Genomic DNA, 24,743 nt, shown 5'->3' with positions numbered 1-24,743 from the left:
GGGTGTTTTAGATTCTTTCTTTTAAAGGGTGCCCGTGCGCTGCGATTTGTTTCATTTCCCACTTAGCCTGCTACCTGCCATATGCTGTGCTCTGTTTTCCAGGATGCAAATGCAGATGCTGGCTCAAGAAAGGGGGACGAGGAGAATGCACACAAAAAGCAAAAAAGTATTCCTATTGGAACAAAGATCTGTGAATTCTATAACGCTCCCATTGTCAAGTTCTGGTTTTACACAGTAAGGCCTCCTCCTTCGCATTTGCCTTTTAGCCTGTTTTGAACAATGACATATGTTGGAAACAAAACAAAACAAAACAAAAAACCTTCAAGGGCTTAAAATTGTCTAAAAATTTACTGAACTGAAATGAACTCTAATTGAGAGCTTTAACTAAAATTGGATCTAGATATCCTGTCATATATATTTTATATATGTAAGAAAATTATCAACCTTGACCAAAATATAACATTTCATAAAGCAAAATAGACAAGCTATGGATTTGACTCAGTGGTAGAGTGCTCACCTGGCATGTGCAAGACCCTGAATTCAATCCCTGGCACCACAATAAATAAATAAATAAAATAAAACAAAACAAATTAATCATGTTCTATTTGCTCAAAATGAATACTTTAAAAAATACCTTTAATAATAGAAACGTAGGAAAATATAATTTTATTTTTGAATGAACAAAGATGACTAGGGACTTAAACTCACAGATCCCATTTTTCATTGAACTGGTGGGATTGTTAAAAGGGTATGGCTGAGCCTAGATCATAAACTGCTGGATAGGGAAGCAAATCAAGACCTTTCTGTGCTAAAGTGTTCACCAAACTCACCCGCTTGGTGGCATACTATCTAGCGTCCAGGTCTCCACTGCTCTGAGTGTGGCCTTCTACAAACAAGAGCAGAAGAGGAAGTGGGGGTAGAAGGAAGCAACTCCTTCCAGTTGAGTGAAACTGGCTATCTGCAGGCAGTCCCAACAGGGTTGACCAGACACACTGTGGCTTGGGTACCCATGTCAGTCTGGAGGAAGGGCAGTATTTTTCGTGAAATCCCAAGCATCAAGCCACATTGCACACCAATGAGGCCATGACACTATGATTCCATTAGTCATTGGGTCAGGAACAGGTGATAGGACAAGGGGGTGGGGCAAGTGATAAAGGTGAGCAGGGGGCAGAGGAGAGATGTGGGGGTGCCTTAGAAGTCAACAAAGGGTCTGGACAACCAACCTCTTGGAAGCCCCATACAGCTAAAGCCAAGGCTCCCCTCTTATTCTGGTCAGAATCAGGTGAGAACCTGAGGTATGTACAACCTGAAGGACTGCTCAGGCACAGCTACCCTGAGGGAGGGCAAGGCCAGGAGTCTGATAGCTCCAGTACAGACTTTTTCAACCTTGGGCCTCATCTAGACAGTTCGGATACTATCTCTGGATGTGGGAGAGATGTACAGTTTCCTGGGAATTCTAATACAGTCCAAAGATTGAGAACTTTGACTCTAATCCTCCTGCAAGGAGGAAATATTTGTCTTTGTTTTCTATTGCTGTAACAAAGCACTTGAGACTGGGCAATTTATAAGGGAAAGAGATTGTTTTGGCTTACAGTTCTAGAAGTCCAAGAGCATGGCAATGGCATGATGCTCCTCTGATGAGAGTCTCACAGCAGTTCAAATCATAATGTAAACTTGAAGGGCAAGCAGCCAGATGCAAGAGAGAGGGAAGGGCGAAGGAGTCGACCTACTTTATAACAACCCATTCTCACCAAAACGAATCCATTCCTGAAAGAAGTAACCTAGTCCCACTAGAGCAAGGACTTAGTCCCCCTAAGAAATGGCATTAATCTATTCGTAAGGGCTCCCCATGGCCTAAAAACCTGTCACTAGGCCCCACCACCTCTCAACACCTTTACATTGGAAATCAAAGATCAACATGAGTTTTGGTAGGGACAAACCACAGCCCTGTAAACACAGGGGATTTTTACCTACATCCTGGTAAAGTTTATCCAACCAAGAGAAGAAGATCTTGTGGGTGAAATACTGCAAAATCATAAATACACAAATGCCAGACTCCTCTAGCAAGACTTCAGAAAGGGTCTGTGACAGTGAGGGGTCTCAAAGCTGAAGTTTTCACAGCTTGGTGGTGAATCAGTCTGGGAAAATCAGCATCAGGTAAACTATTTCCACCCCATACCTCACTTCACATACCTTGTCTTACCCCATCTCCAACTCTACTTCTTTTCTGGTCAATAAAAGATAGAGAACCTCTGGTGGCTACTAGATTTGTTACTAGCAGCCAAGGGGACTTTTAGGTCAGTCAACTCCATGGGCCTGGAAGGATGATCTCTTCACAGGTCTTCCCTTCTAATTTCTTGCCCTGCCTGTCAACAGTGGAGAGTTTCATGAAGGGAGATTGGTAGAGCAGAGGAGAGAGACCAGGCGGGTGGAGGAGGAGAGGAAAAGGGGAAATTCTGGGGAATGATATTGACCAAATTATATTGTTATATTGTGTGCATGTACAAAATACATAACAATAAATCCTACCATTATGTACCACTATAATGTACCAACAAAAATATGGAAAAAATAGTGGAGAGATTCAAGAAGAAAATTTGTGAGATAGGCAGGAGTAAGTAACATTTTCCAATTTCCAAGAATGTAGGAGAGGCACCAGTAAACTATTCAAAGTTTCCCTGTATGTCATTATTATTGCAACTTCATAATTTCCCCATGAGGATGACAGCACCAATAAATATATTGTCATGTAGAAAATGAAATGTCATTGCCCATATTATGCTGAAGCATAAAATGCCTATCTCAAAGTTCTCTATCTGTACTCACCAGGGGATATCCTCTAAATAACTCAGTCCAATTAGAAATGAAAATTCATTTTAGAAGACATGCCATGCAAAAAATATTTTAAAACCTGATTCTGAGGTTCTCTCCTGAAACACTGCTAATCGCTTTTCTTTCTTCCAGATTTCATACTTGGGTTACTTACTTCTGTTTAACTATGTCATCCTGGTGCGGATGGATGGCTGGCCCTCTCTCCAGGAGTGGATTGTCATCTCCTACATTGTGAGCCTGGCATTAGAGAAAATACGAGAGGTGATTACTCCGAAGGCTTGTCCTGCCCTGCTATGTACTGGCTCCAATTTTAAGTTTTATTGCAAAAACATTTCATGCAAATGATGGGTACCTTTGTTCTTTTCTTGTGAGGTGTCATCATCCTGCATTCATTCCATTCACTTGTTTTAGATGTGTATGCCATCTCCTTCCAAATGAATTTGAACTTGTGAATCAAAAATACAAGGTAAAAAAAAATGATATTAAATAATAAAAACAGATCTGAAAGCAACAGCTAATGCTGCCAGCCACTTGAGATAAACCGATTAGTACACTAGGTACACATTGTGGCTTCATTTTCTGTCACCTCAAACCAAACATAAAGGGATTCAGGAGATGACATTTTTGTCAGAATTTGAGACTTTGGATCACACTGTGTCCTTGCATGGGACACACTTGGATTCTAGTACAAGAATGTATAAAAGCAGGGTTCTCAGCAAGAGAGAACAAGGAAAACAGGCCAGAGGAGGAAAAGGAGCTGAGAGAACTGTGGTTTCAGGTAGAATCTGTCCCCAGCTTAATCCTGCAAGGGATCAGAGTGATTGGACATTGCAGAATATGTTCCACCTTGAGAAAAGGGAGTGGAGTTTCATATGCACATCAATCTGACTTTGGCACCCACCAAAAAGGCAGTTTCAATTGCCCAAGGACAAACCTCCCAGAACAGGGCAGGTGTGGGCCCAACAGCAGCACCTGTAGCAGATGGGATGATCACATCCACCTGGCGAAAAGCTCCAGGAGATCTGGGTAGGGCCCAGAGTATCTGTTGCAAAGGGGATAAGATTTTCAATTAAGTGTTAAAATAGAACAGATACCATCTTACATGTGAATCTTACATAACAGAGAACTTAAAATTAAAATGAAATGCCAAGAAGGCAACTTCTGCAGACGGCAGAGGAAATGTGGACCAGGTACTTTTCTTTCTAATATCATCCACAAGTTTGAATTCACTATATGCATTTCAAAAGAGGAAGTTTGAATCCAAGCAAAACATGAACTTAAACTGAAAAAACATGATTTCTTAACCTTTTGCCAAATAGTACAGAACCAACACTATTATTTTATGGTAATTGTTGGCCCTTTCACTGAACTGTCAAATATGACAGGGTAACCTTATCCAGGTAGGGTGAGTTTGATGTCATATGTCTAATGAGAAACTAAACGAGTGCTGAATCCAAAACTGTACAATCAGTTTTCTACAACTACTCTTTCTTTTCTAGCTGGGCTCCATTAAATTTCTGCGTGTGCTACAACTGGGACTTCCCAAGTGGCCTGCCTTAACTGCCTCTAGTGTAATTGTGATCCTGCTGAGCATCAGCCATGCACTAAGACAATTTATCCCAGGAGCCTGCCCTCCAGTTATAGGAAAGAGAGGCAGCCATTAGCCAGTACAAAAGATTTATTCGACTAGTGAATCTTGTCTGTGTTGGTGGATTGACAGCCATCACCCCATCCTAGGCCTGAGACCCTGTACTCTACCCACAGAACTAAAGGGTATCCCCACATGGCAGCCCTCCTGCCTACTGCAGCATCACTGCCCATGAATGCTGCTTGTTAAAATTTTCCATTTTACTAGGTGGAAGTTTCCTTTTAATCAGTAGTGATTTTGAGAGGATAATATCTCAAGTGGGAGAAAATCTGGTTCAACTTTCCCCTGCCTTCTTGTATTGCAAAGGAATTTTGGCAAATCAACCATTTCCTAGCTTCATTCTGCCCATGTGGATCCCGCCTCTCTCTCTCTCTCTCTCTCTCTCTCTCTCTCTCTCTCTCTCTCTCTCTATTTCTCTCTCTCTCTCTCTTTCACACACACACACACACACACACACACGCACACACCATCCCACCATGCAATCACATAGGATTCATTCCTGCTCTAGACTTTTCCTCCTGTATAAGTCTGGAATGTGAGCCAACAGGCATGTGTCCAATAATTAGCAAAGAAATCAAAAGGCAGCTGCTTTAATTACAGCCAGAAGGAGATAATTTGGAAGGCATTTCCTGAAAGTTTATGAAACCCTGAATCTATGAATACAGAGGATTCCATGGAATTTCCCTTTCTAGATATCTGTTTGCCTGAGAAGATTAGTGTTCCAAGGTCTTGAGCAGGAAAGAGACCAGATGCCCTGGAATGTACCACCAATCTTATCTTTCCAAGATTCTAAAGAAGACAAAGTTTCCAGTAGTGCATTCTCAGTTTATTGTTCTTTGGGGTTTGTTTTCAGATCCTCATGTCAGAACCAGGCAAACTCAGCCAGAAAATAAAAGTGTGGCTTCAGGAGTACTGGAACATCACCGATCTTGTGGCCATTTCCATGTTCATGATTGGAGCAATCCTTCGCCTACAGAACCAGCCGTACATGGGCTATGGTCGAGTCATCTACTGTGTGGACATCATCCTCTGGTACATCCGTGTCTTGGACATCTTTGGTGTCAACAAGTATCTGGGGCCCTACGTGATGATGATTGGAAAGATGGTTAGTAATGATTCCACATGAGTAACCAGGGATATTTTGACTGTGGTTAGGACACTAGACCGGGCCTTGGGTGTGGTTTCCTTCAGTTTCTTCTGGACTTCCCTTTGCAGTTGGTTTCTTACAGGAAATGTCCTTTGCTTTAAAATACACAGTTCTCCTACATGTTGATTACTTAGTAAAATCCAGTGAAAAATGAGCTGAGGACCTACTGTACATTCATCTACATATATATGCATGCATCTCTCAATATATATCAAGCATTCAATGCATACCATCTTCTTTCATAAAATATTTACTTGATTGCATGACCAATTCCTTTCATTTAAAAAATTACTTATTATTTATTATTAATGATTGCATTTTGACAGTAAAAATAGAAGAAAATATTCTTCTCTTTTAAAAACAGTTTGCTTCACCTTTGCAGAGCCTAAGAGAGCATCTGGTTTTGATGCAAACAGAATTCAATAGCAAGATAGGTATCTCAAAATATTTACTCTACACCTTGATGACTGGAAACATGTTTTCAGCATTCTTTATTATAGGGACCTAGATTTGATATTCTATGAGATTTTGTCTACTTCAGAATATTTTTATGGCAAAAATCTGATTGACAAACTCCTAATCTATAATAGAAGTCAGATATAAAAGGGACACAGGGTCATTTCCCCACCTGTACTCCAGACCATCTCCAGCTCATGGCTAGCATGGAATAGACACAGGCTCTTCATGTGTTTAGGCCAAGGCAAATTTATGGTGAAATTTACTCCAGAACAAGTCATAGAATGTGAAACTAAATGTGAACCAGCTGGCTATTTTTACATTACCGAAATAGCCTAAATACACGCGTACCAAAAGAAAGGAAAACTTCCAAACGTAGGAATAACTCTTTATAGGGGGAGTGGCTTTTAGACAATTTCAGTAAGGGCCCTCATCCTGGGGGATGTTCAAAACTAGAATTTCTACCATTTTAGTATCCACAGTAAACAGAGCATTTTCCACTGTAACCACTCATCATTTGTATAATGAATGAATAAATATTGGTGTATATTCTCAATTTATTTCTCAATGATCCTTTTATCTACTTATGTATATCTTCCTTTTACTCCTTATTTTCTCTCACAAACTTCCATCTTTTTGCAATTCTTCCCATTTTCAGTTGTAGTTACTATAAGAATATCTATTTATGGGTGTATTAGTCATTTTTCCATCACTATAACAAAATACATCCTATAAATGAAAGGGTTTATTTTGACTCACAGTCTCACAATTGATTGGCCCAGTTGCTTTGGGTCTGGGACAAGGCAGCATATCATGGCACAAAAACATGGTGGGACAAACCTACTTCTGTCACAAGCCAGAGGGCAAAAAAGAGAAAGAAAGCAGGCTGGGTCCCAATATCCTCTTCAAGGGCATGCCCCCAATGACCTAACTCCCTCCCATTTGGCCCCACCTGCTAAAAGCTCCACCATTTCCTAAAAATGCCACACTGGGGACCAAGTCTTTATGACATGAGCCTTTTTTGGACATGCTAGATCCAAACTGTATCAATGAGCAACAACAGAGGAGAAGCCAGAAGGAATAGGAGCAGACGGGGATGTTAATATTCTAGAGGAAGATGTATACATTGCATGAAATAGAAAAGACAAGTAGCTCATGATTGGGAAGGAAAGAAGGGAAAGAGAATTTTTTCATTCTAATTAAGTCTTTGGAGAGATCAATTTAGTGGACAAGTATGAACTTGGCCCATGAGTCAAGGCAGTAATAAACCATATATTCTCCCTACTCAGATGATTGACATGCTCTACTTTGTGGTCATCATGCTGGTCGTGTTGATGAGTTTTGGAGTAGCCCGTCAAGCCATTTTGCACCCAGAGGAGAAACCTTCTTGGAAACTGGCCCGAAACATCTTCTACATGCCCTATTGGATGATCTATGGAGAGGTGTTTGCGGACCAGATAGACCGTAAGAATAGAATTCATAGTAAGATTCTCTTCCCTGCTTCTGAGGCAGATGATCAGTTCCAAATTAATGGAAAAGCATGTATTAATTTGGAAATAAAGTAATTTTTAATTCTGCCATAGGCATCAAATTATTTTATGAAAAAAATAATTACACATTGTGGAATATAGATTTTTGTGACCTAAATAATTTCTTTTATTCTAAAAAACATTCACTAGACTTCTGAAATATTCTCACTTACTTCAAGGGAAAGACAGCCCTGAAAGACATTGTGTTACATGAATATGATTCCAATGCCAATATCCTAGGTTTTCTTCCACCCCAATGCCTTCCCCTCCAGGATAAAGCTGGTAGTTTTATTTCAGTAGAATTCTAGAACCCACAGGCATGGCAGGGTAACTGACGCCTCTCGTCATTCTCTTCATCCAGCAATTAAAGCCCATTTTTTACATAGCTATCCATTTCTTCTTCAGTACTAGTCTTGTTTTTTTAACTTTTTAATGAATTTGTTTTTTTTAAAACTGGCAACTTATTTTACATATTTATGGAGTACAATGTGATGGCTAAATGCATACATACAGGAGTGCTATTTTTTTTTATTGTCAACAATAACCTGGAGCTGGGTTTGTGGCTCGGTGGCAGAACACTTGCCTAACATGTGAGGCACTGGGTTCAATTCTCAGCACTGCATATAAATAAATTAAATAAAGTCTCATTGACAACAACAACAACAACAACAAAAAAAAAAACATTAAAAAAAAAAACACATAACCTGAATGGTAGCAGAGGAAATGAATCACAATTCTGCACAGACTTCTGAGAAATATAGATCCCAGTGCCTCTGTAGGCCAAGTTGGTAAGTCAGTGTTTCCTGAATTTTGGGGACATAAAATTCAAATGTTCCTATACCAATTTCACCAGGACAGTTAAGTCTCCACTAGTGAACAAGGTGCTTCAGTCTCATTCTCATGTCAGTACCAATGTTTTCATCTGCATGTTGTGTTTTATCATGAAGTAATATAATAGTATGTCTGCTGCTTTTGGAGTTTTGCTGTTTGTGAACAAAAGGTTTCAGATATCTGCCTCTTATGTGAAACACAGGGTCATCGACATATCTATTGCACTATGTTAGATGGATAACAGCTTGGCTCGGTATATTCTTTCTAGCTTGTATAACATGATTCTGAACACACTATCACTTCAAGTATTACAAAGCCAACTATTAGATGTATCAGAAGATAAAAATCCATTTAGTTTTGAAAGATTATTAGTATAAGTAAAAGTGCATATTTCTTAAAACTTTCTGGACTTCAGACACAAGTTGCAATATTTTCATTGTTCATTTTTAAAAATTAAATTGGGGAATGAGTGGAGATAAAGGAGTAAATTTAGAGATATATTATTTTCAGAATACTATTAAATACAAGTTTTTTTCAATATTTGATCCATTACATAATAATTTTGTATTTATTTGTGCTTATGAGGTGCTTATATTGGAATAGAGGGAGTGCTTGATTGGTAAACCAGTCAGCTAAAATGATCATCTGCCAGTAACATCATGTCTTTTTCACAGTATTTTTAACTAGCGAACTTTTGCTGTTGCATATAACATATGGTAAAATAAATATTATTGAAATATATTTCTAAGAATTAATAATGTGTACAATTTTTTCTAAACAGAACAATTTCCAAGTGTAAATCTGTAATTTCCAAGCATGAAATATCTGCATTTCTTGACAGCAAAACAGTTCTTATGCAATTAAATCATTTGCTTTACTTTTCTCTCAACTATCATCTTGTTTTCTTTCCTTCCCTCCTGTCACAACAAAAAACAAAACAAACTCCTGCTTTCCAATCATTGTATAGTCTACGCCATGGAAATTAATCGTAAGTTTGCATGCAATTGATGATCTGAATTCATTAAATGTGTTTACTAAACAACTTTTTCATTATCTGAGTACTGATATTCTTCAGTTTTCTGAAGAAGCTGATGATACATCTTCAGTTTTCTGATGTTAATGATTTTTTAAACTGTAAATAAAAAAAAAACAGGTAAAAGTTCAACATTGGGATTATCCTGTTTTTCCCTTCTGGGAAACAGATCTCCTGTGATAAAGGTGACATTTCAAATGAGCACAGGAAGAAAAGATTATTTTTCAAATGTGGTCCCAGAACAGTTGATTTGAGAGAGTAGTGGGATCCCTATACCACATTCTAGAATGAAATTATTTTCAAAGTTAATGTACAAATATAATCAAGAAAAGAACCAGAAAACAACATAAACTTAAAGTTAAGTAATTAGAAGATACGATAACTTTCTAGGAGACAACAATTTGGAAGACATCATATATTCGTCTGTTTAATCATTAAGAACGTTTGCGTATGAAAAACAATAAATGGGAAAATGTTTATAAATATGACAAACTAAAATTGACTATCAGTGCAGATATGAATTTTCTTACCTTCTTTCTATGTTATATTTCACTCAGAAAATGTACATGAAATAAGAAAAATTATATTTAAAAGGAAATAGTTTTTTTAATTACATGTAATGGATATTTACACTTTTTATTATATTATAAAGCAAGCACAAAACACAAACATTTCTTTCAGCTCCTTGTGGTGAAAACCTCTATGATGAGGATGGCAAGAGGCTCCCCCCTTGCATCCCAGGAGCCTGGCTCACACCCGCTCTCATGGCATGTTACCTACTGGTAGCTAACATCCTGCTGGTCAACCTGCTGATCGCTGTTTTCAAGTATGTATCATGACTGATGACCATACCCTTACATTTATTGCCTTATAAATTTCTGGTTTAATCTCAGAAATCTCCCATGTACCAAGTATTTGCAGAGAAGCTCATTAGGGCTTTCACATGGAAGAATGGTTGCAGTCTTTTGATTCAAATTTAATCAGTCTAATGTATTCATAAATCAAGAGTTGACACTTAAATACATTTAAATTTAATCTTGGTTAGTATTTTAATCTAGTGAAAATGTTTTCTTAGGCAAAAGTTCCCTGAGAGATTTGATCAAGTGGTGCTTTTCATTCATTATAAGAGACACAGAAAGCAATATTAATTTTAGACACTGCTGCAATTACTATAATATTATATATATCTTTTCTATTATTTACAGAATAGTAAATAAAATGGTCTAAGAAAAAATGGTTTAAGTTATTGAATCAAGCTTCTTATAAAACTTGCCCATTTGGCATGATATGATGAGTATGTTGACAATGCTTAGTGAGTGTTGAAAAAAATATTTTCACTTCTAAGATGAAAAATATGAGGGAAAAATACTTCATGGAAATTTAAATCTTAGAACTGAACAGAAGAGAATCTGATTCTAATGCTTGGCTTGAGAGATGAGAAAACTAAGGTCATAGGACAGTAACTGGCTTTTCTAAAGATCCAGTATTGGAAGACAACACAATCATGTGCTTATGGTCTCCTGTTAGAAGCTAAAACAAGATAAAGTTTGTACCTACCCCACATCCAAAATAATATGCCTTTAATCAAATGAAGTTCAATAATTGATTCCATTACCAACAAATGAAAGTAGTCCTCTAGTTGTTTGACTGAATTGAGTTCATATTTCTCAAAATTATATTTCTTAAAATTTCCTGAGCATAGATTATGTTGTGGTTTTTTTCAAGAAAACAGAGGATAGCAATTTGATACACTGAATTCTTAATTATCTATGTGAGTAAAATATCATTGAGTGTAGATAATACACAATGATAGATAAACCAAAAAATTAGGTAATCAAAGAATCAGTACCAACTGACACTAAAAGACCATTTCATTGTGTATTTTAATTTCAATGTCAGTAAACTGTTTTGGGAAATCACAATAAAAAGTAATATAAGCAACTGTAACATGTTTTCTTTTTAAAGCAATACCTTCTTTGAAGTAAAGTCAATATCCAACCAAGTGTGGAAGTTCCAGCGATATCAGCTGATAATGACATTTCATGACAGGCCTGTCCTGCCCCCTCCAATGATCATTTTAAGCCATATCTACATAATCATTATGCGTCTCAGTGGTCACTGCAGGAAAAAAAGAGAAAGGGACCAGGAAGAACGGGACCGTGGACTAAGTGAGTTCAGGACTCTTCATTTCTATTTGGGGTTTATTTTTTTAAAATTGCTTCCGTTGGACACCAACATAGAAAATCTCACTATTTACATGTGTGAAAAACGAACAATCCAACTACTGTGTTTTTCAGAATGCTTCTTGTTTTGTGTTGATATTTTTTCTAGCGTTGTTCATTTATTAATAATTAATATTGCTGAAAGCCTTCTCATGGAGACAAGAAGCTGAATTTTCAAAAATATCTGTTCTATATGCATTCAGTGTTCCTTTCAAAATGTTTTAATTTGTTGTATCTAAAGATGATGAGAAAATAATGCTCTATACTTGACTTCATAAAATACATGCAAAAGGTTTACTGAGACATATTACTTGGTTTCTCTTTCTTAACAGATGTAATCTGAGCTGTTTTTTTTCTTTCTTTTTATTTTTTTAACTAAAAAGTTATTTTACTCCAATAGAAAGACCATTACTATACATGACAGCCCCACCCCCTTAGCTAATAACCAATTGGAGGAGTCCGAGAACGACCTACAAGGGAGCTTAATTAAAGTTGTGCTGTGAAATTCGCAATTGCACAACTAAAATGATTCTTCAGAGAGCTGGCTTGGTTTTCACGTGGCCGACACTTCTTCCTTTATGCAGAGCTCTTCCTCAGCGAGGAGGAACTGAAGAGACTGCACGAGTTCGAGGAACAGTGTGTGCAGGAGCACTTCCAGGAGAAGGAGGACGAGCAGCAGTCGTCCAGCGATGAGCGCATCCGGGTCACTTGCGAGAGGTGCGCGCAGGCGGTGGGCCCAGGGTTTGCAGACTCCCGCACCTCCCGCGAGGGGGGTTGGGAAAGCTCATTTCAACATTCACTCCGCGTTCTGCTGTTGATTTAGTTTTGGGTTTTAAAAAGTTCAATCCCCAGCACCGCACCCAAAAAAAAAAAAAAAAAAAAAAAAAAAGTCTTCGCCCAGAAATAGTGTGAAAGTTATCAGGTGATTACTGTGGATTATACACGGAAGTAAATGATAACATTTATTGCAAATAGACCCAAAAAAACCCTTCCCAAGTGGGGGCGTTTACACATTTAGGTGTTTGTTTTATTTATTTATTTATTTTTTTTTTAAGTCCTGCATTAGTGGAGTGAACTATAAGCTAGAAGAAGCCCTCTTTCTCCCTGCACCTGTACAGGTTGTTCCTTTTGCCCAGCATAGTCCTCCCTAGGGATTGACATCCTCATCCTGCCTGGCTGCCTGCTGCTCTCTTTGAAACACCCTTCCTAACCTCGCAGGGTAAAGGTAAAGAATTCCACCTCTGTGCTCCCATGAGATTGGGACCTGGGTGGGATGAGGTAGGGAGTGGATATCTGTTCCCCATGAGGGTGGAAGCCTCTAAATTAGAGTGGGGTCTTCTAAACACTTTTACTTCCTCAGTACCCAGCAGAATCATCATAATCCACATGATTGTGCTTAATATGCTGGAAGAACGAATTCATGGTGTGTAAATGCATGAATGGGTAAATGAAGGCTGGTTATGAAGGGACAGAGTGACATTTTTCTGAGCTTGATGATATAGTCTTACCCTAAATTGGGAAAGAGTAACCATCAAACATTAGACAAAAACAATAAATCCTCACTAAGTTTTCTTTAAAATCATAATTTTTTAAAGAGTATTTACCACTTAATGAAAGCAATTGAAGTTTGTTCAAGATCTTCATAATTGATAATACATAGTTCCAATGAGTTTAACTCACAATATGGGTAGAATGAGCGTGGAAGGAGACGTGACTAAGGGGAGTCTGGTTCATTCTTGTATTTTTGAGCACTCAAAATTAAAGTGCCCTGATACAAATGAATATGTATATTAAAAAAACAAAAACATGGTAGTTCTTCAAAAAGATATTTCAGCAATTACCAATCAAGAGACCCAACATTTACATCAGAATTCACAGATACACTTTGAAGTATCCCAGGTGTGTGCCCAGGCAATTGACTTATGTCCTAACCCTGTGGAGGGGAGATGCCCCTGACAGCTGGCCCCTCTTCTCTCCTGGTCCCAGTCACCTTGTAATCCAACCAAACCCAACCAGTCAAACTCAAGGGTTACCTACATCAACTTTTAGACTTAGGTAAGGTACATTTTCAATGAAACTTTGAAACACTTATTTGATATTTTATCAATAATTGCTAAGCTTTCAATATATAAAAATTATTTCTGTATAAAACAAGTTATCCCTTGTAGAAAATCTAAAATAGACGTTTTAGTTAGATATTAACTTGAATTTAGTCCTAGACAATCATTTACAATGGAAATTGTGTTTTGTTTTTCTCTACCTCTCCACCTTCTCCCTTCCCACAGCATTGTTTGGATTTTTACCATTCTTGGACCAAGGCTTCAAGAATGTGGTTATCAGATCACTACCAAATTGCATTTCTCTCTTGGGGCTCTGTGCATACGTAATAGAAATGAAAAAGCATACTACTTCCTGTTTTCCTTGGCTGAGGTCCCCAAGAGTGATGGGAACACATTCCTGCCCCTCCATTTCCTTTATTGACCTTGTGTAGGTTGACTCACAGGTGAATGCCTGAGACAATAAGAAGTTTGGGGAGAAGGGAACTTTCCTTCCCTGTAACCAGGTCAAGTGGGGCTCAAGAGATAAGGTGGAAGAATGGAAAGAAAACTAGTTATTTGTACCTAACTTTCAGCACCTGTGCTTACTTTTAATGTCAATCTTTTGAGTATTCGAATATTTCTGCTAGTTCTTCAGTCTTCTTTATATACTAAGTTGGTTTTATTTTCTGTGTCACCATTCACCACTTGATGATTCTCCTGCTCTTCTCTCAGCGGTGTGTGCATCACCACCATCGTTCCCTTCCCCGTTTCCCTATTATCTGAGTACCTTCTCAGACCTGAGACAGCAATTCTCATAACCCATTCTTACCAATATGTTCACAAGGATTTTCTTAATGCATTTCCATATAGGGTACGTTGAGCAATTCTTTGTGGGAACCAAATCTGTAGCTTTCTCCTACTGCTTGGAAATTACATGTAAAATTCTAACAATTTAACCAGTACTTTTATCACAAAATGTCAACATTTTGTAGGACCCAACATTTTGGTCCCCCAGTAAGATATTTGTGAGATGATTTAGTGTTGAGTTAAAATGTAACATTGAGTTGCAGCACAATATTTAACCCAAAGCCCTGCCCAGCATACCCACCTGGATCTCAGAACCACTTACTCATAGTTCTCCTCCCAAACTTGGACATTTTCTGTGCCGTGGGCTCTGTGAATGGTACCACCATTCAGCTAGTTTAGCTGACAAGCTGGCAAGACATTGTGGTATCTCCCTGTCCCTCACTATCAAGTTCTGTTTACTTCCCCTTGCAGGTAATGTAGGGCCCACTCTTCTGTCTCTACTGCCAGCACACTAGCACAAGCTTCCATTATTTTTAACCTCCATTCCTGCAGTTGCCCCTAACTGAGGTCTCCATATTCCTTTCTGCTCTTTCATTCTGCATTGTAGTCTATAGACTCAAACTGGGTCCTGTGCCTCTCATGCACCAGCCCTGCTTAGAAGTCTGTTCTCAGGGCCGCAAGGCCCTGCCTTGTCTCTGACCTTACTCTAGACTATTCTCCTTTTTAGGCTCCATATTCCAAGTCTTGGTCTTTTGTTTCCTAAAAGCAGCAAGTCCTTCCTGCACATGGGGCATTGCCCATGCTGTTCCTTTTGTCTGGTACAGCACATCCTTTTCCCCTGCTCATCCTTTAGTTCTCTGCTCTAATGACAGTTCCTTATGGAAGACATCTCTAAACACATCACACCTTAGACTGGGTCAGGATCCTTGGTCCCTAAGCTCCATGAAGAGGCAACATGTCCAGATTTTGTTTGCCAATATTTCCAGAGCCTGCACATCTCCACATAGTAGGAATGAATTTGTTTGTTTGCTTGTAATGAATGTATGGATGACTCAAAAGTCTGTCTTTCCTGACTCAAATACAAATTTCTATCCTATCCTCAACCAGAATATCTAAAAAGAGAGCGTCAACTATGCTTCCTCTGGGTTCAAAACCCTGATTTTCCTGTTAGGAACCAGGAACAACTTCAAGATGCAAAGGATTGTGGCATAATTGCCAGAAAGAATGCTTACTATTAGCAACACCAAAATGAAGGCTGGTATTGGCAGGCATTGTCTGTGTTGCAGGGACAAGCTTGGACAACCAAGAGGGCTGGTGGAATGAGAATATTTGATAGATAACTTCTGCCAGCACAACCAAGGCAGAACTTGTTGACCTGAATATTCTATTTCATGACCAGGGGAATAACTGGTCATGTATATCACCAGTTTGAGCTTATTCAAGGCCCGCTCTGTGTCTTCTACAAATCAACTGTTGAACACATTATTCTCTTTACAGTTCAGCATCCCTTATCACAGGCCCACAGATCCAAGACCAATTAAGGTGCAAAGAACCTTTCCTAATAAAACTTAGTCAGAGTTTAACTTCTCAAAGAAGGAGAAATACATTATTCAATGTGTTTTCTCTTTTTCTGTGGCTTCAAGCAAGCTTAGCGCTAAACCTAATGTTTGGTTATAGTAAGTGCATTAGACTAGATTTTCAGAATTTGTGGTGTATATTGCCTGATATTTATTTTTTATATCTTTTACTTCCATTTGTATAAATTCCATATATGTCTGATATTTCAAAATGTATAGGATACAATTCACAAATTATGTTTCAAATAGCTTTGACAGGTACTAAAGGAGCTGAACCTGGTCTTAGACTAACCAAACCTATCACAGCAGATTTTTATTCTCCCCAAATCTGTTAGGTGGTTTTGGGCCAGATTTGTGTATGAATCTTGGTTAAGGCCTCATACTCCCTGAAGGATTGATCAGCAATGTGTGGCTTCAAAATATTTTTATTTGATATCCTCTTCCCTTTGTGAGTAGAAAAGGAAGATGCTAGCAGAAGAAACCCTAACAAAAAGACATGCTAGTGACTAGAAGAAGAATGGAAACAGAGATCAGTCTTTGGCGGTGGATGATATCTCAGATGTAGAGAAGGTCATAGAAAGACAAATATGCAGTGATGGGAAAGTCATTTGGGGCTGATCTCAGCTGAACACTTTCATCTTATAAATTAATAGAAGTCAAAGATGCTTGAATGATGGGAATGGAGTGGGACTGATGGAGTTTTAATGTTCCCAGTGAATGACAATCTTGTTCCTCATCTGACTTCGAGAGCTAATTCAGAGAGAGATGCAGACAGATACAGATAAAAAATCCACTTTATTAGTAATGAAAGTCATACTGGAGAGTGCGGCTGACTTCTTGTCAAGAACACATCCAAAATTGAGCATGCCCACTCAGTCCCAGGCAGCAGTGGCCCCTGCAGCCTCCTTCTCACAGACAGAGTCAGTCTTCCCAATAAGTTTACAACAGGACCAGGCCAAAGTCGAAACCAAGTTCCTAGCTGGCAGTTGATTTTCAAAGATAGATATAAAAGCATGCTGTTGCCTTGATCCCCAAACTCCAACCACAAAAGCAGTCCTCCTCAAAAAGAAATAAACAGTTGGAGGGAGGTAAGAAACATTAAACCAATGGGAAGTCTGGGTACAGAAAAAGAAAAAAATGGGAATGGAGGAAAAAGTACCCTCAATCCAATCAAGATCATGGTTATGAAGTCAGTAAGAACTCAAGTCAAGCGAGATTACTTTTAGGGGAAATATACTAGGAAAGAAGCTTGCTTGTCAGGAATATTGAAGGTCCAACTGCAATTGAATAACATGGCTTTGTATTGGGTCAGGTCATTGTGGCTCCCTTGACTTTCAGTTACATTTTATAGTCCAAAGGCAAGAATGCAAAACTCCACAGGGAATGGAGTGTGAAGGGTGGTCTGTGCTCCTCCAGGCACCATTTTTTCCTTGTCCAACTCTGAAGTCCTGGTAGTGACAGAAGAGGAGTTTGGGATAGGCACTATTGTGTTAGAAGTAAGGGGGAGAGAACCTGAGATATTAAGAAGGCTCCACTTGTAGCTGACCACAGAGTCTAACCCAGTTAGAAAGTGGAACATTACCAGAAAAGGATAATGATATAGACCACTTGAATTCTAGAAAACTAAGAGGTCTGAGGTATAACAACATAGAACTAGAATCCCATAGAGCTTGATGTCCTTTTAATAACAATTCAGTATTTTGTTTATTACAAAGAATGAGAAAGCCAGAAGATTTAAGACTTGAGTCTTGTTCTTTAATTCGTAGTCTTCACTTGGTCTTTTATATATAAAAACTCTGCAAGTCAGCACAAGGTTCTGTCCTGGGTGTTCTCCCTGTAATTACTAAATTTAAAAGACAGTCCTATATAAGGAAGTAGATAGAAATTAAAATAGCTGGATATAGAATTTTGAGTGGTTTAGACAATGTTATGATCTATAGATCTGGAATAAAATTACAGGGTAGGAATAGTCTTAGAACTCAAGGGTAAAACATGAATTTCTTCAAGTATGAACTGGACCTAACTCCACTAACATCATGTTTTTTTTATGTGAACATTTAACTCTATCATTAAGGAAATGGTCCCATATAATTTATGAGATGCCTCATGTAGGCAAAGGGTGATTGTTTTATATGAAAAGATGACTGCACATAAAATAAGTTTTAATAACTGGCTTAGTACAGAACTCCAAATGTCTCAGTCCTATCCTTTGGAAAAACGCATAAGAATTCTTACCATAAGAACATGAATTTGGACCTTAAGTTACATAGATTTTATTCCAGTCCAGTAAAATTATGCCATGCACAGGTAGTTTTTTGGAAGTTACTACAAAAGTTCCACATATCATACATAAGTGTCATATTGTTGCATGCATTAGTATTTCAACAAAATAGAAAATATTATCTAAAATTTCTTCATCAAAAATGTGTTTTAATTCAACTACTTTAATGGCTAGTGGTGTCAAACTCAAAATCAAATACCTTTAGTAATAGATATGCCAAGATATAGAGAAGATTTGCAAAGATTTCACACAGTTGTGTCCTTTAGCACTTGTATATTGTTTGCAGTTCATGGACTACTTTCCTGGGTACAATTCCCTTTAATTCTCACAACATCATCATGTTACAAGTATTACTGTTGTTTTATAATGGACTCACAGTGACAGATGCCTGAAGTTGGAGGGGCAACTTCATCCCCAATTTGAATATGGGTACATCTCAAAAGGGACCCTGAGGTTGGCAACATCTTAATCAAAAACAGCCTTGGTGTTTTTCTGAAAATCAAGCTAAATAGACAAAAAGAGTCAGGGTATGTAATGCCAATTGTTAATCTGGTACCATTATACTGCACTTTGTAAAGTTACAAAATAAGTGTATACACATGTGAACACACACACATGCACACACACACACACACACACACACACACACACACACCAGATTTGAAACTGATTAGGGCAGTAGGTGCACCTTATTAATGGAAAAGCCCAAAGACCCATATATATTAATCTCTGAATGAAACAAAAAGGAATCCTAAGGGAGTGGGGAACACAGTGATTATTGATCAAGACTAATTAAACAAAGTAGATTCTGGGCTCTTCAGTGACTTTAGTAGGAACATGTGTGAATCAGTGAAGGGCAGTTCAAATAGTAACATAAATCAAGTGGTACTTAAAATTCAATTCTAAGGCAAGAAAATGATTAATTTGGGCCCAGTTTAAAGATTTCATTTGTTTATAGTTTCCTTTCATATAAGAATGGAGAAGGCTAGCACTCAGGAATTGTTCTATAGGTCTACTGGTTGAGAAATCATGTGCTTGGTGGTTAGAAAAATGGCCTCCAAGCGCTTTTTGAAAGTATTCTTATATGGAAAATTGTTGCTGTTAAGTGCTACCATAATGTGCAAAAGAAAAAAAACTGGTGCAGGTATGTCATATAATTTACAAGCAAATCCAAATGCAGAAGTAGTTACAGAAGTCAAGAGCTAAAATTGGAGGGAAATGACAAGAAGTAGATCTGATAAGAATTCATTTGGTAAGCAAGAACACTTTGCATCACAGAAGTATCCACCATCCCAGGAAATAGTCCCTTTGAATGGAATACTAGTCACCTAGAAAAAAAATTATATGTGATTAGACAAAATGATTTGAAATATCCAAGAGACAGTATTAGCACATTTTTAAAAGAAATATTATTTTGAAAACTTTTCAAAAACTATAATGAACAACATAGTCATATTAATCTAATTAAGTAATATCTAAATACAGATAGCAATACACATTTATATGCAATGGCTAGGTCCTTGGCAGCACCCAGATGACTTTTATTTATCTGGTGCTTCATCAGAGATAGCTACAAGTTCTAGAGTAGGTTTTCTGAAACCAGGGACATCAAATGCCTTGGTATTTGAGGTTTCAAGTTCTAAGAGAATTTCATTTTTTAAAAAATTTTAATGATGATGGCATATTTGTGAACAATGTTGGAGCAAATTCAGGGATAAAGAACCAGACAAGGCATAAAGGGAGGACAGGGAAGGTGAGTTCTGGAGTTCATAACTCCATGTTATTGTAAAGTAGAATAACTAAAATGGAAAATTCTGTATAGAAGATCAATAGCAGATTTGAGCAAGCAGAATAAGGAATCAACAAATCTGAAGATAAGTCAGTTAATGAATATAAAAATATGATGTGATTTTATGCTGTCTACAGAGATTCACTCCAAATAAAGTAAAAAGAAGAAAGGAAGTAAAAAGAAGAAAAAAATTATTCAATGGAAACAGTAACCAAAAGAGAGTTGCAATGGCTGTATTAATATTAAAAGGTAGCCTCTAAGTTAAATATTGTTACTAGATACAAAGAAAGGCATTATATAATGATAAAACAGTCAGTCTATCCAGAATATAAGCATACGTGTACTTGATAGCAGAGACTCTTAATATGTGAATTAAAAACTGACAACTGAAGGGAGAAGTAGACAGTTCTACAATAACTGTTGGAGACTCTACTACTCCACTTTCCTTAGTGATAAAATTAGACAGATCATCAAGGAAACAGAAGACTTGAACACTGCTTTGGCCAACTTAACCTAACAGACAACAATAGAATATTCCGCTCAATAACAGCAAAACACATATTCTTCTCAAGAACATATGGAACATTTTCCAAAATAAACCATGTGGTAGGCCATCAAACAAGTCTCAGTAAGTTTTGAAATATTTGAAGTTATATATGTTCCAACTACAATGAAAGTAAACAATAATAACAAAACGAAACTGGAAATTCATGAATGTATGACAAACAACACACTCTTAAATACCAAGTGGATCAAAGAAGAAATCACAAGAGAGAAAATATCTCAAGGTGTACAAAAATGAAAGTACAATATACAAAAACTTTTGGTATGCAAAAAAAGCAGTACTCACAAGGATATTTATAATTGTAAAAATCTGCATTTAAAAAGAAGAATGATTCACAAAGCACTGGAACTGAACTAATGAATAAACCACTACTAAGGTTCAAGACTGACCACTGGGCTTCATACCTATGGAGAGGTCTTATCAGCACTACAGTCTTTGAAAACTGAACTGAAATTGGAAAGCATTTTGAAACATGCAGAGTCTAACTAGATTGTTTACTTGCTAAAACAAAAATATCAATATTCTCCATGGGAATTAAACAAGACTCAGAGTCACATGATAAAATATTCCAAAGTCAGGATATAATTCACAATATTATTTGGAATATGAAGAACCCAGAAAATCTCAACTCACCTGAGGAAACAATCAATAAATGTCAATGCCAAGATAACATAGATGATGGCATTAACTGACAAATACTTTTAAGTTCGCTATTACAAAAATATTTCAACACAATTTTTCAACAAATATTTCAAGACAATTATCTTGAAACTAATGGAAAGTATAAAGTATCAGGAAAAAAAAAGGGAAGTAGAATCAAAGAAAATTTTAAAACTTAAAAATTCACTGGATAAACTCAATAGCAAAACAAAAATGACAGAAGAGTTAGTAAGCTGAAGATGTTTCAATATAAATTAACTAATTTGAAAAACAAAGTAAATAGACTGGGGTGGGGGTGGGGGAACTGAAAGACAATAACAAAAGATATAATATTTTTTTCAAGAGGAAAAAACGAGTGTGGTACAGAAAAACTACTTGAAGAAATGACTAAAAACTTCCCAAGTTTGGTTGAAAAACATAAACTTGCTGATTAAAGAAATTTAGAAGACACTAAACAATTAAGTCAGAGAAATCTACACCCACATCTTAGAAACTGCTGGAAACTAAAGACAAAGAAAAATTAGACAACAGCCTGAGAAAAATGATCTGAATGATGGCAGATTTCTCATCAGAAACCATGAAGAAGTGGCACCAAGTTTTTAAAGTGCTGAAAGAAGAGAACTGTCAACCCATAATTCCATATCTAACAAAACTATCCTTAAGGATGGAGATAAAATAAAAACATTCTAAGACAAAGATTTCACTGCTTACCGAGCAGATTTAAAATAATTATTATAGGAAATTCTGCAGACAGAAGTAAATGCCAGAAATAAATATGAAACATTAGGAACAACAAGGAAGAATATTCAAAATAATAAATGTATTGATAAATATAAATGAAAATATTTTGTTAAGGTCTTTAAAGTATATTTGGTAGTCAAAAACAAAAATGGTGCCAGGTAAAGACAAAAATTGGCTCACACGTGTAATCCCAGTGACTTGGGAGGCTGAGGCAGGATGATCACATACAAGCTCAAGGTCAGCTTCAGTAACTTAGTAAGACCCTGTTTCAAAACAAACAAAAAGGGCTGGGAGTGTGGCTTAGTGGTAGAGACTCTCTGGATTCAATCTCCAGTAACTTCAAAAATTATAAAAAAAAAAAAAAAAAGGAAAAATGGGGCTGGGGAGATAGCTCAGCTGGTAGAGTGCTTGCCTCACAAGCACAAGGCCCTGAGTTCGATCCCCAGTACCGCAAAAAAAAAAAAAAAAAAAAAAACGGTCATATTGTTTGATGGGGTTGGTGATACATGTACATGTAGTATATGACTACTATAACACAAAGGGATATGGCAAAGAGAACTTCATAGGAGTAATGTTTTTACATTCAAATTAAAATAGTAAAATATGAGGCTAAGTAAACTTTGAAATGTTACTATTTTGTAAACCTTAGAACAACTACTGTAAAATCTATGGTAAATGACATAATCATGTCCCAACTATTTTCTGAAGCCAGCATTATACTGATACCAAAACCAGATGAAGATGGTTGATAAAAGAAAACTATATACCCATGTAGTTTTCATCATCATGAGCATGAATACAAAACTTCATAATGAAATGCTATCAAGTTATTTCCAGCTACAATCAGGTAGTTTATTGCAGGAATAAAGGATTAGATCAATATTAAAAATAATTCATATAATCCACCATGTTAATTTAAAGGAAAAACCCCATGGAATTACATCAATTGGTATAGAAAAAGTATTTGATAAAATTCAACATTTATTCATGATAATACAAATAAAATAAAATTTAAAAACTTCCTCAGAAAACTGGTAGAATGTGATAAATAGAATTTACAAAAAAAAAATAGCAACTATAGCTAGCAAGATGAAAAACTAAATTATTTTTTCTTAAAATTGGCAATAGGAAAGGATAGCCACTCTTAACCACTGCTGTTTTGCAACATGTTGGAAGTCTTAACCAGAGCAATAAGACAAGAAAAAGAAATAACATACATACATCTTGAAAAGGAAGAATTAAAGCTTTCCCATTTGTAAATGACAGTTGTCTATGTAAGAAAATCACATAAAATCTTTAAGTAATGAAATGGGACAAACATAAAATCTCCTAAAAGTAATAAGTAAATTCATCAAGACTACTGAATATAAATAAGAACAACACACAAAAAAATCAGTCTCATTTTGTATATACTAGCAATACATAATTGGACTTTAAAAATTCTTAACACTGAGAGCTCAGCAAGAGTTCAAGAGCTCTGACAAAAACGAAATACTTAGGTATATATCTTATAAGACAAGAATGCAATCCAAATGCAAAGTACTTCAAAACACTATTGGAAGAAACAAAAAATTGACTTAAATGAATAAGAAAATGCATTATATTCATGTATTGAAAGACTCAATATACCATAGATGTCAGTTCTCCCCAAATTGATATACAGATTTAAGGTAACACATAGAAAAATTTCAGCAGGATATTATGTAGATATGGGTCAGAGGTTTTAAAAAGTTAAGTGGAGGCTGGGCATTATGGCACATGCCTATAATCCCAGCAGCTTGGGAGACTGAGGCAGGAGGATCTCAAGTTCAAGGTCAGCCTCAGCAACTTAGCGAGGCCCTGAACAACTCAGCAAGACCCTGTCTCTAAATAAAATATAGGGCTAGGTATGTTGCTCAGTGGTTATGCACCTCTGGGTTCAATCCTCAGTACCCCCCCCCCAATTATTAAATTATCTAGAACAATTTTAAGAAGAATAATATTAGAAGAATCATTCTATCCAGTTTTTTTTTTGGGTAGGTGGACACATAGTTTTATTTATTTATTTATATGTGGTGCTGAGGATCAAACCCAGTGACTCCCATGTGCCAGGCAAGCACTCTACTTCTGAGCCACAACCCCAGCCCAACTCTCTACCCTGTTTTAAGACTGACTATAAAGTTGTTGTATTGAAGATTGTGTGGTATCGGTGAAAGGTTCACACATAAAAATGGAACAGGATAAAAAGTCCAGAAGTAGATTCACTGAAATAGAGCCTATTGATTCCCATCTCCCTCAAAGGTGAAAAAGTAATTTAATGAAGAATAGTTTTTTCAAAAATGGTGTTTGACATTGTCATTCAAAAAAAATGGATCTCAACATGCATGAAAATTAAGTAAAAATAAATTATAGATCCAAATATAAACCATAAACTAAGGCCATTTCTTGTAAAGTAAAACCCAAACTTCTTGATGAACCAGCAATCAATTAACACCTAGATATTTACCCTAGAGAAATGAATTTATGTAATACAAAATCTATGCACAAATGTTCCTAACAGCTCTTTCATACTTGCCCCCAAAATGGAAACAACTAAAACATCCTTCA

At 36.9% G+C, this 24,743-nt stretch overlaps 1 protein-coding gene across 1 annotated transcript in view; it reads left to right on the top strand.

Annotated features, from left to right (window-relative positions):
- Trpm1 (transient receptor potential cation channel subfamily M member 1) overlaps nucleotides 1–24,743 on the top strand; it is a 107,578-nt gene that overhangs the window by 77,767 nt on the left and 5,068 nt on the right. The window contains exons 19-25 of the mRNA XM_047540651.1: nucleotides 103–234; nucleotides 2,965–3,093; nucleotides 5,334–5,585; nucleotides 7,373–7,547; nucleotides 10,158–10,302; nucleotides 11,442–11,644; nucleotides 12,283–12,415. Of these exons, the coding sequence (XP_047396607.1) occupies nucleotides 103–234; nucleotides 2,965–3,093; nucleotides 5,334–5,585; nucleotides 7,373–7,547; nucleotides 10,158–10,302; nucleotides 11,442–11,644; nucleotides 12,283–12,415 (1,169 nt within the window). The remainder of the gene's footprint in view (nucleotides 1–102; nucleotides 235–2,964; nucleotides 3,094–5,333; nucleotides 5,586–7,372; nucleotides 7,548–10,157; nucleotides 10,303–11,441; nucleotides 11,645–12,282; nucleotides 12,416–24,743) is intronic.

The sequence above is a fragment of the Sciurus carolinensis genome, chromosome 2 (assembly GCF_902686445.1).
Source record: "Sciurus carolinensis chromosome 2, mSciCar1.2, whole genome shotgun sequence".
NCBI classification, from domain to species: domain Eukaryota; kingdom Metazoa; phylum Chordata; class Mammalia; order Rodentia; family Sciuridae; genus Sciurus; species Sciurus carolinensis.
Note: the sequence above shows the minus strand (reverse complement) of the source record. Positions and strands in the feature narration are given on the sequence as shown.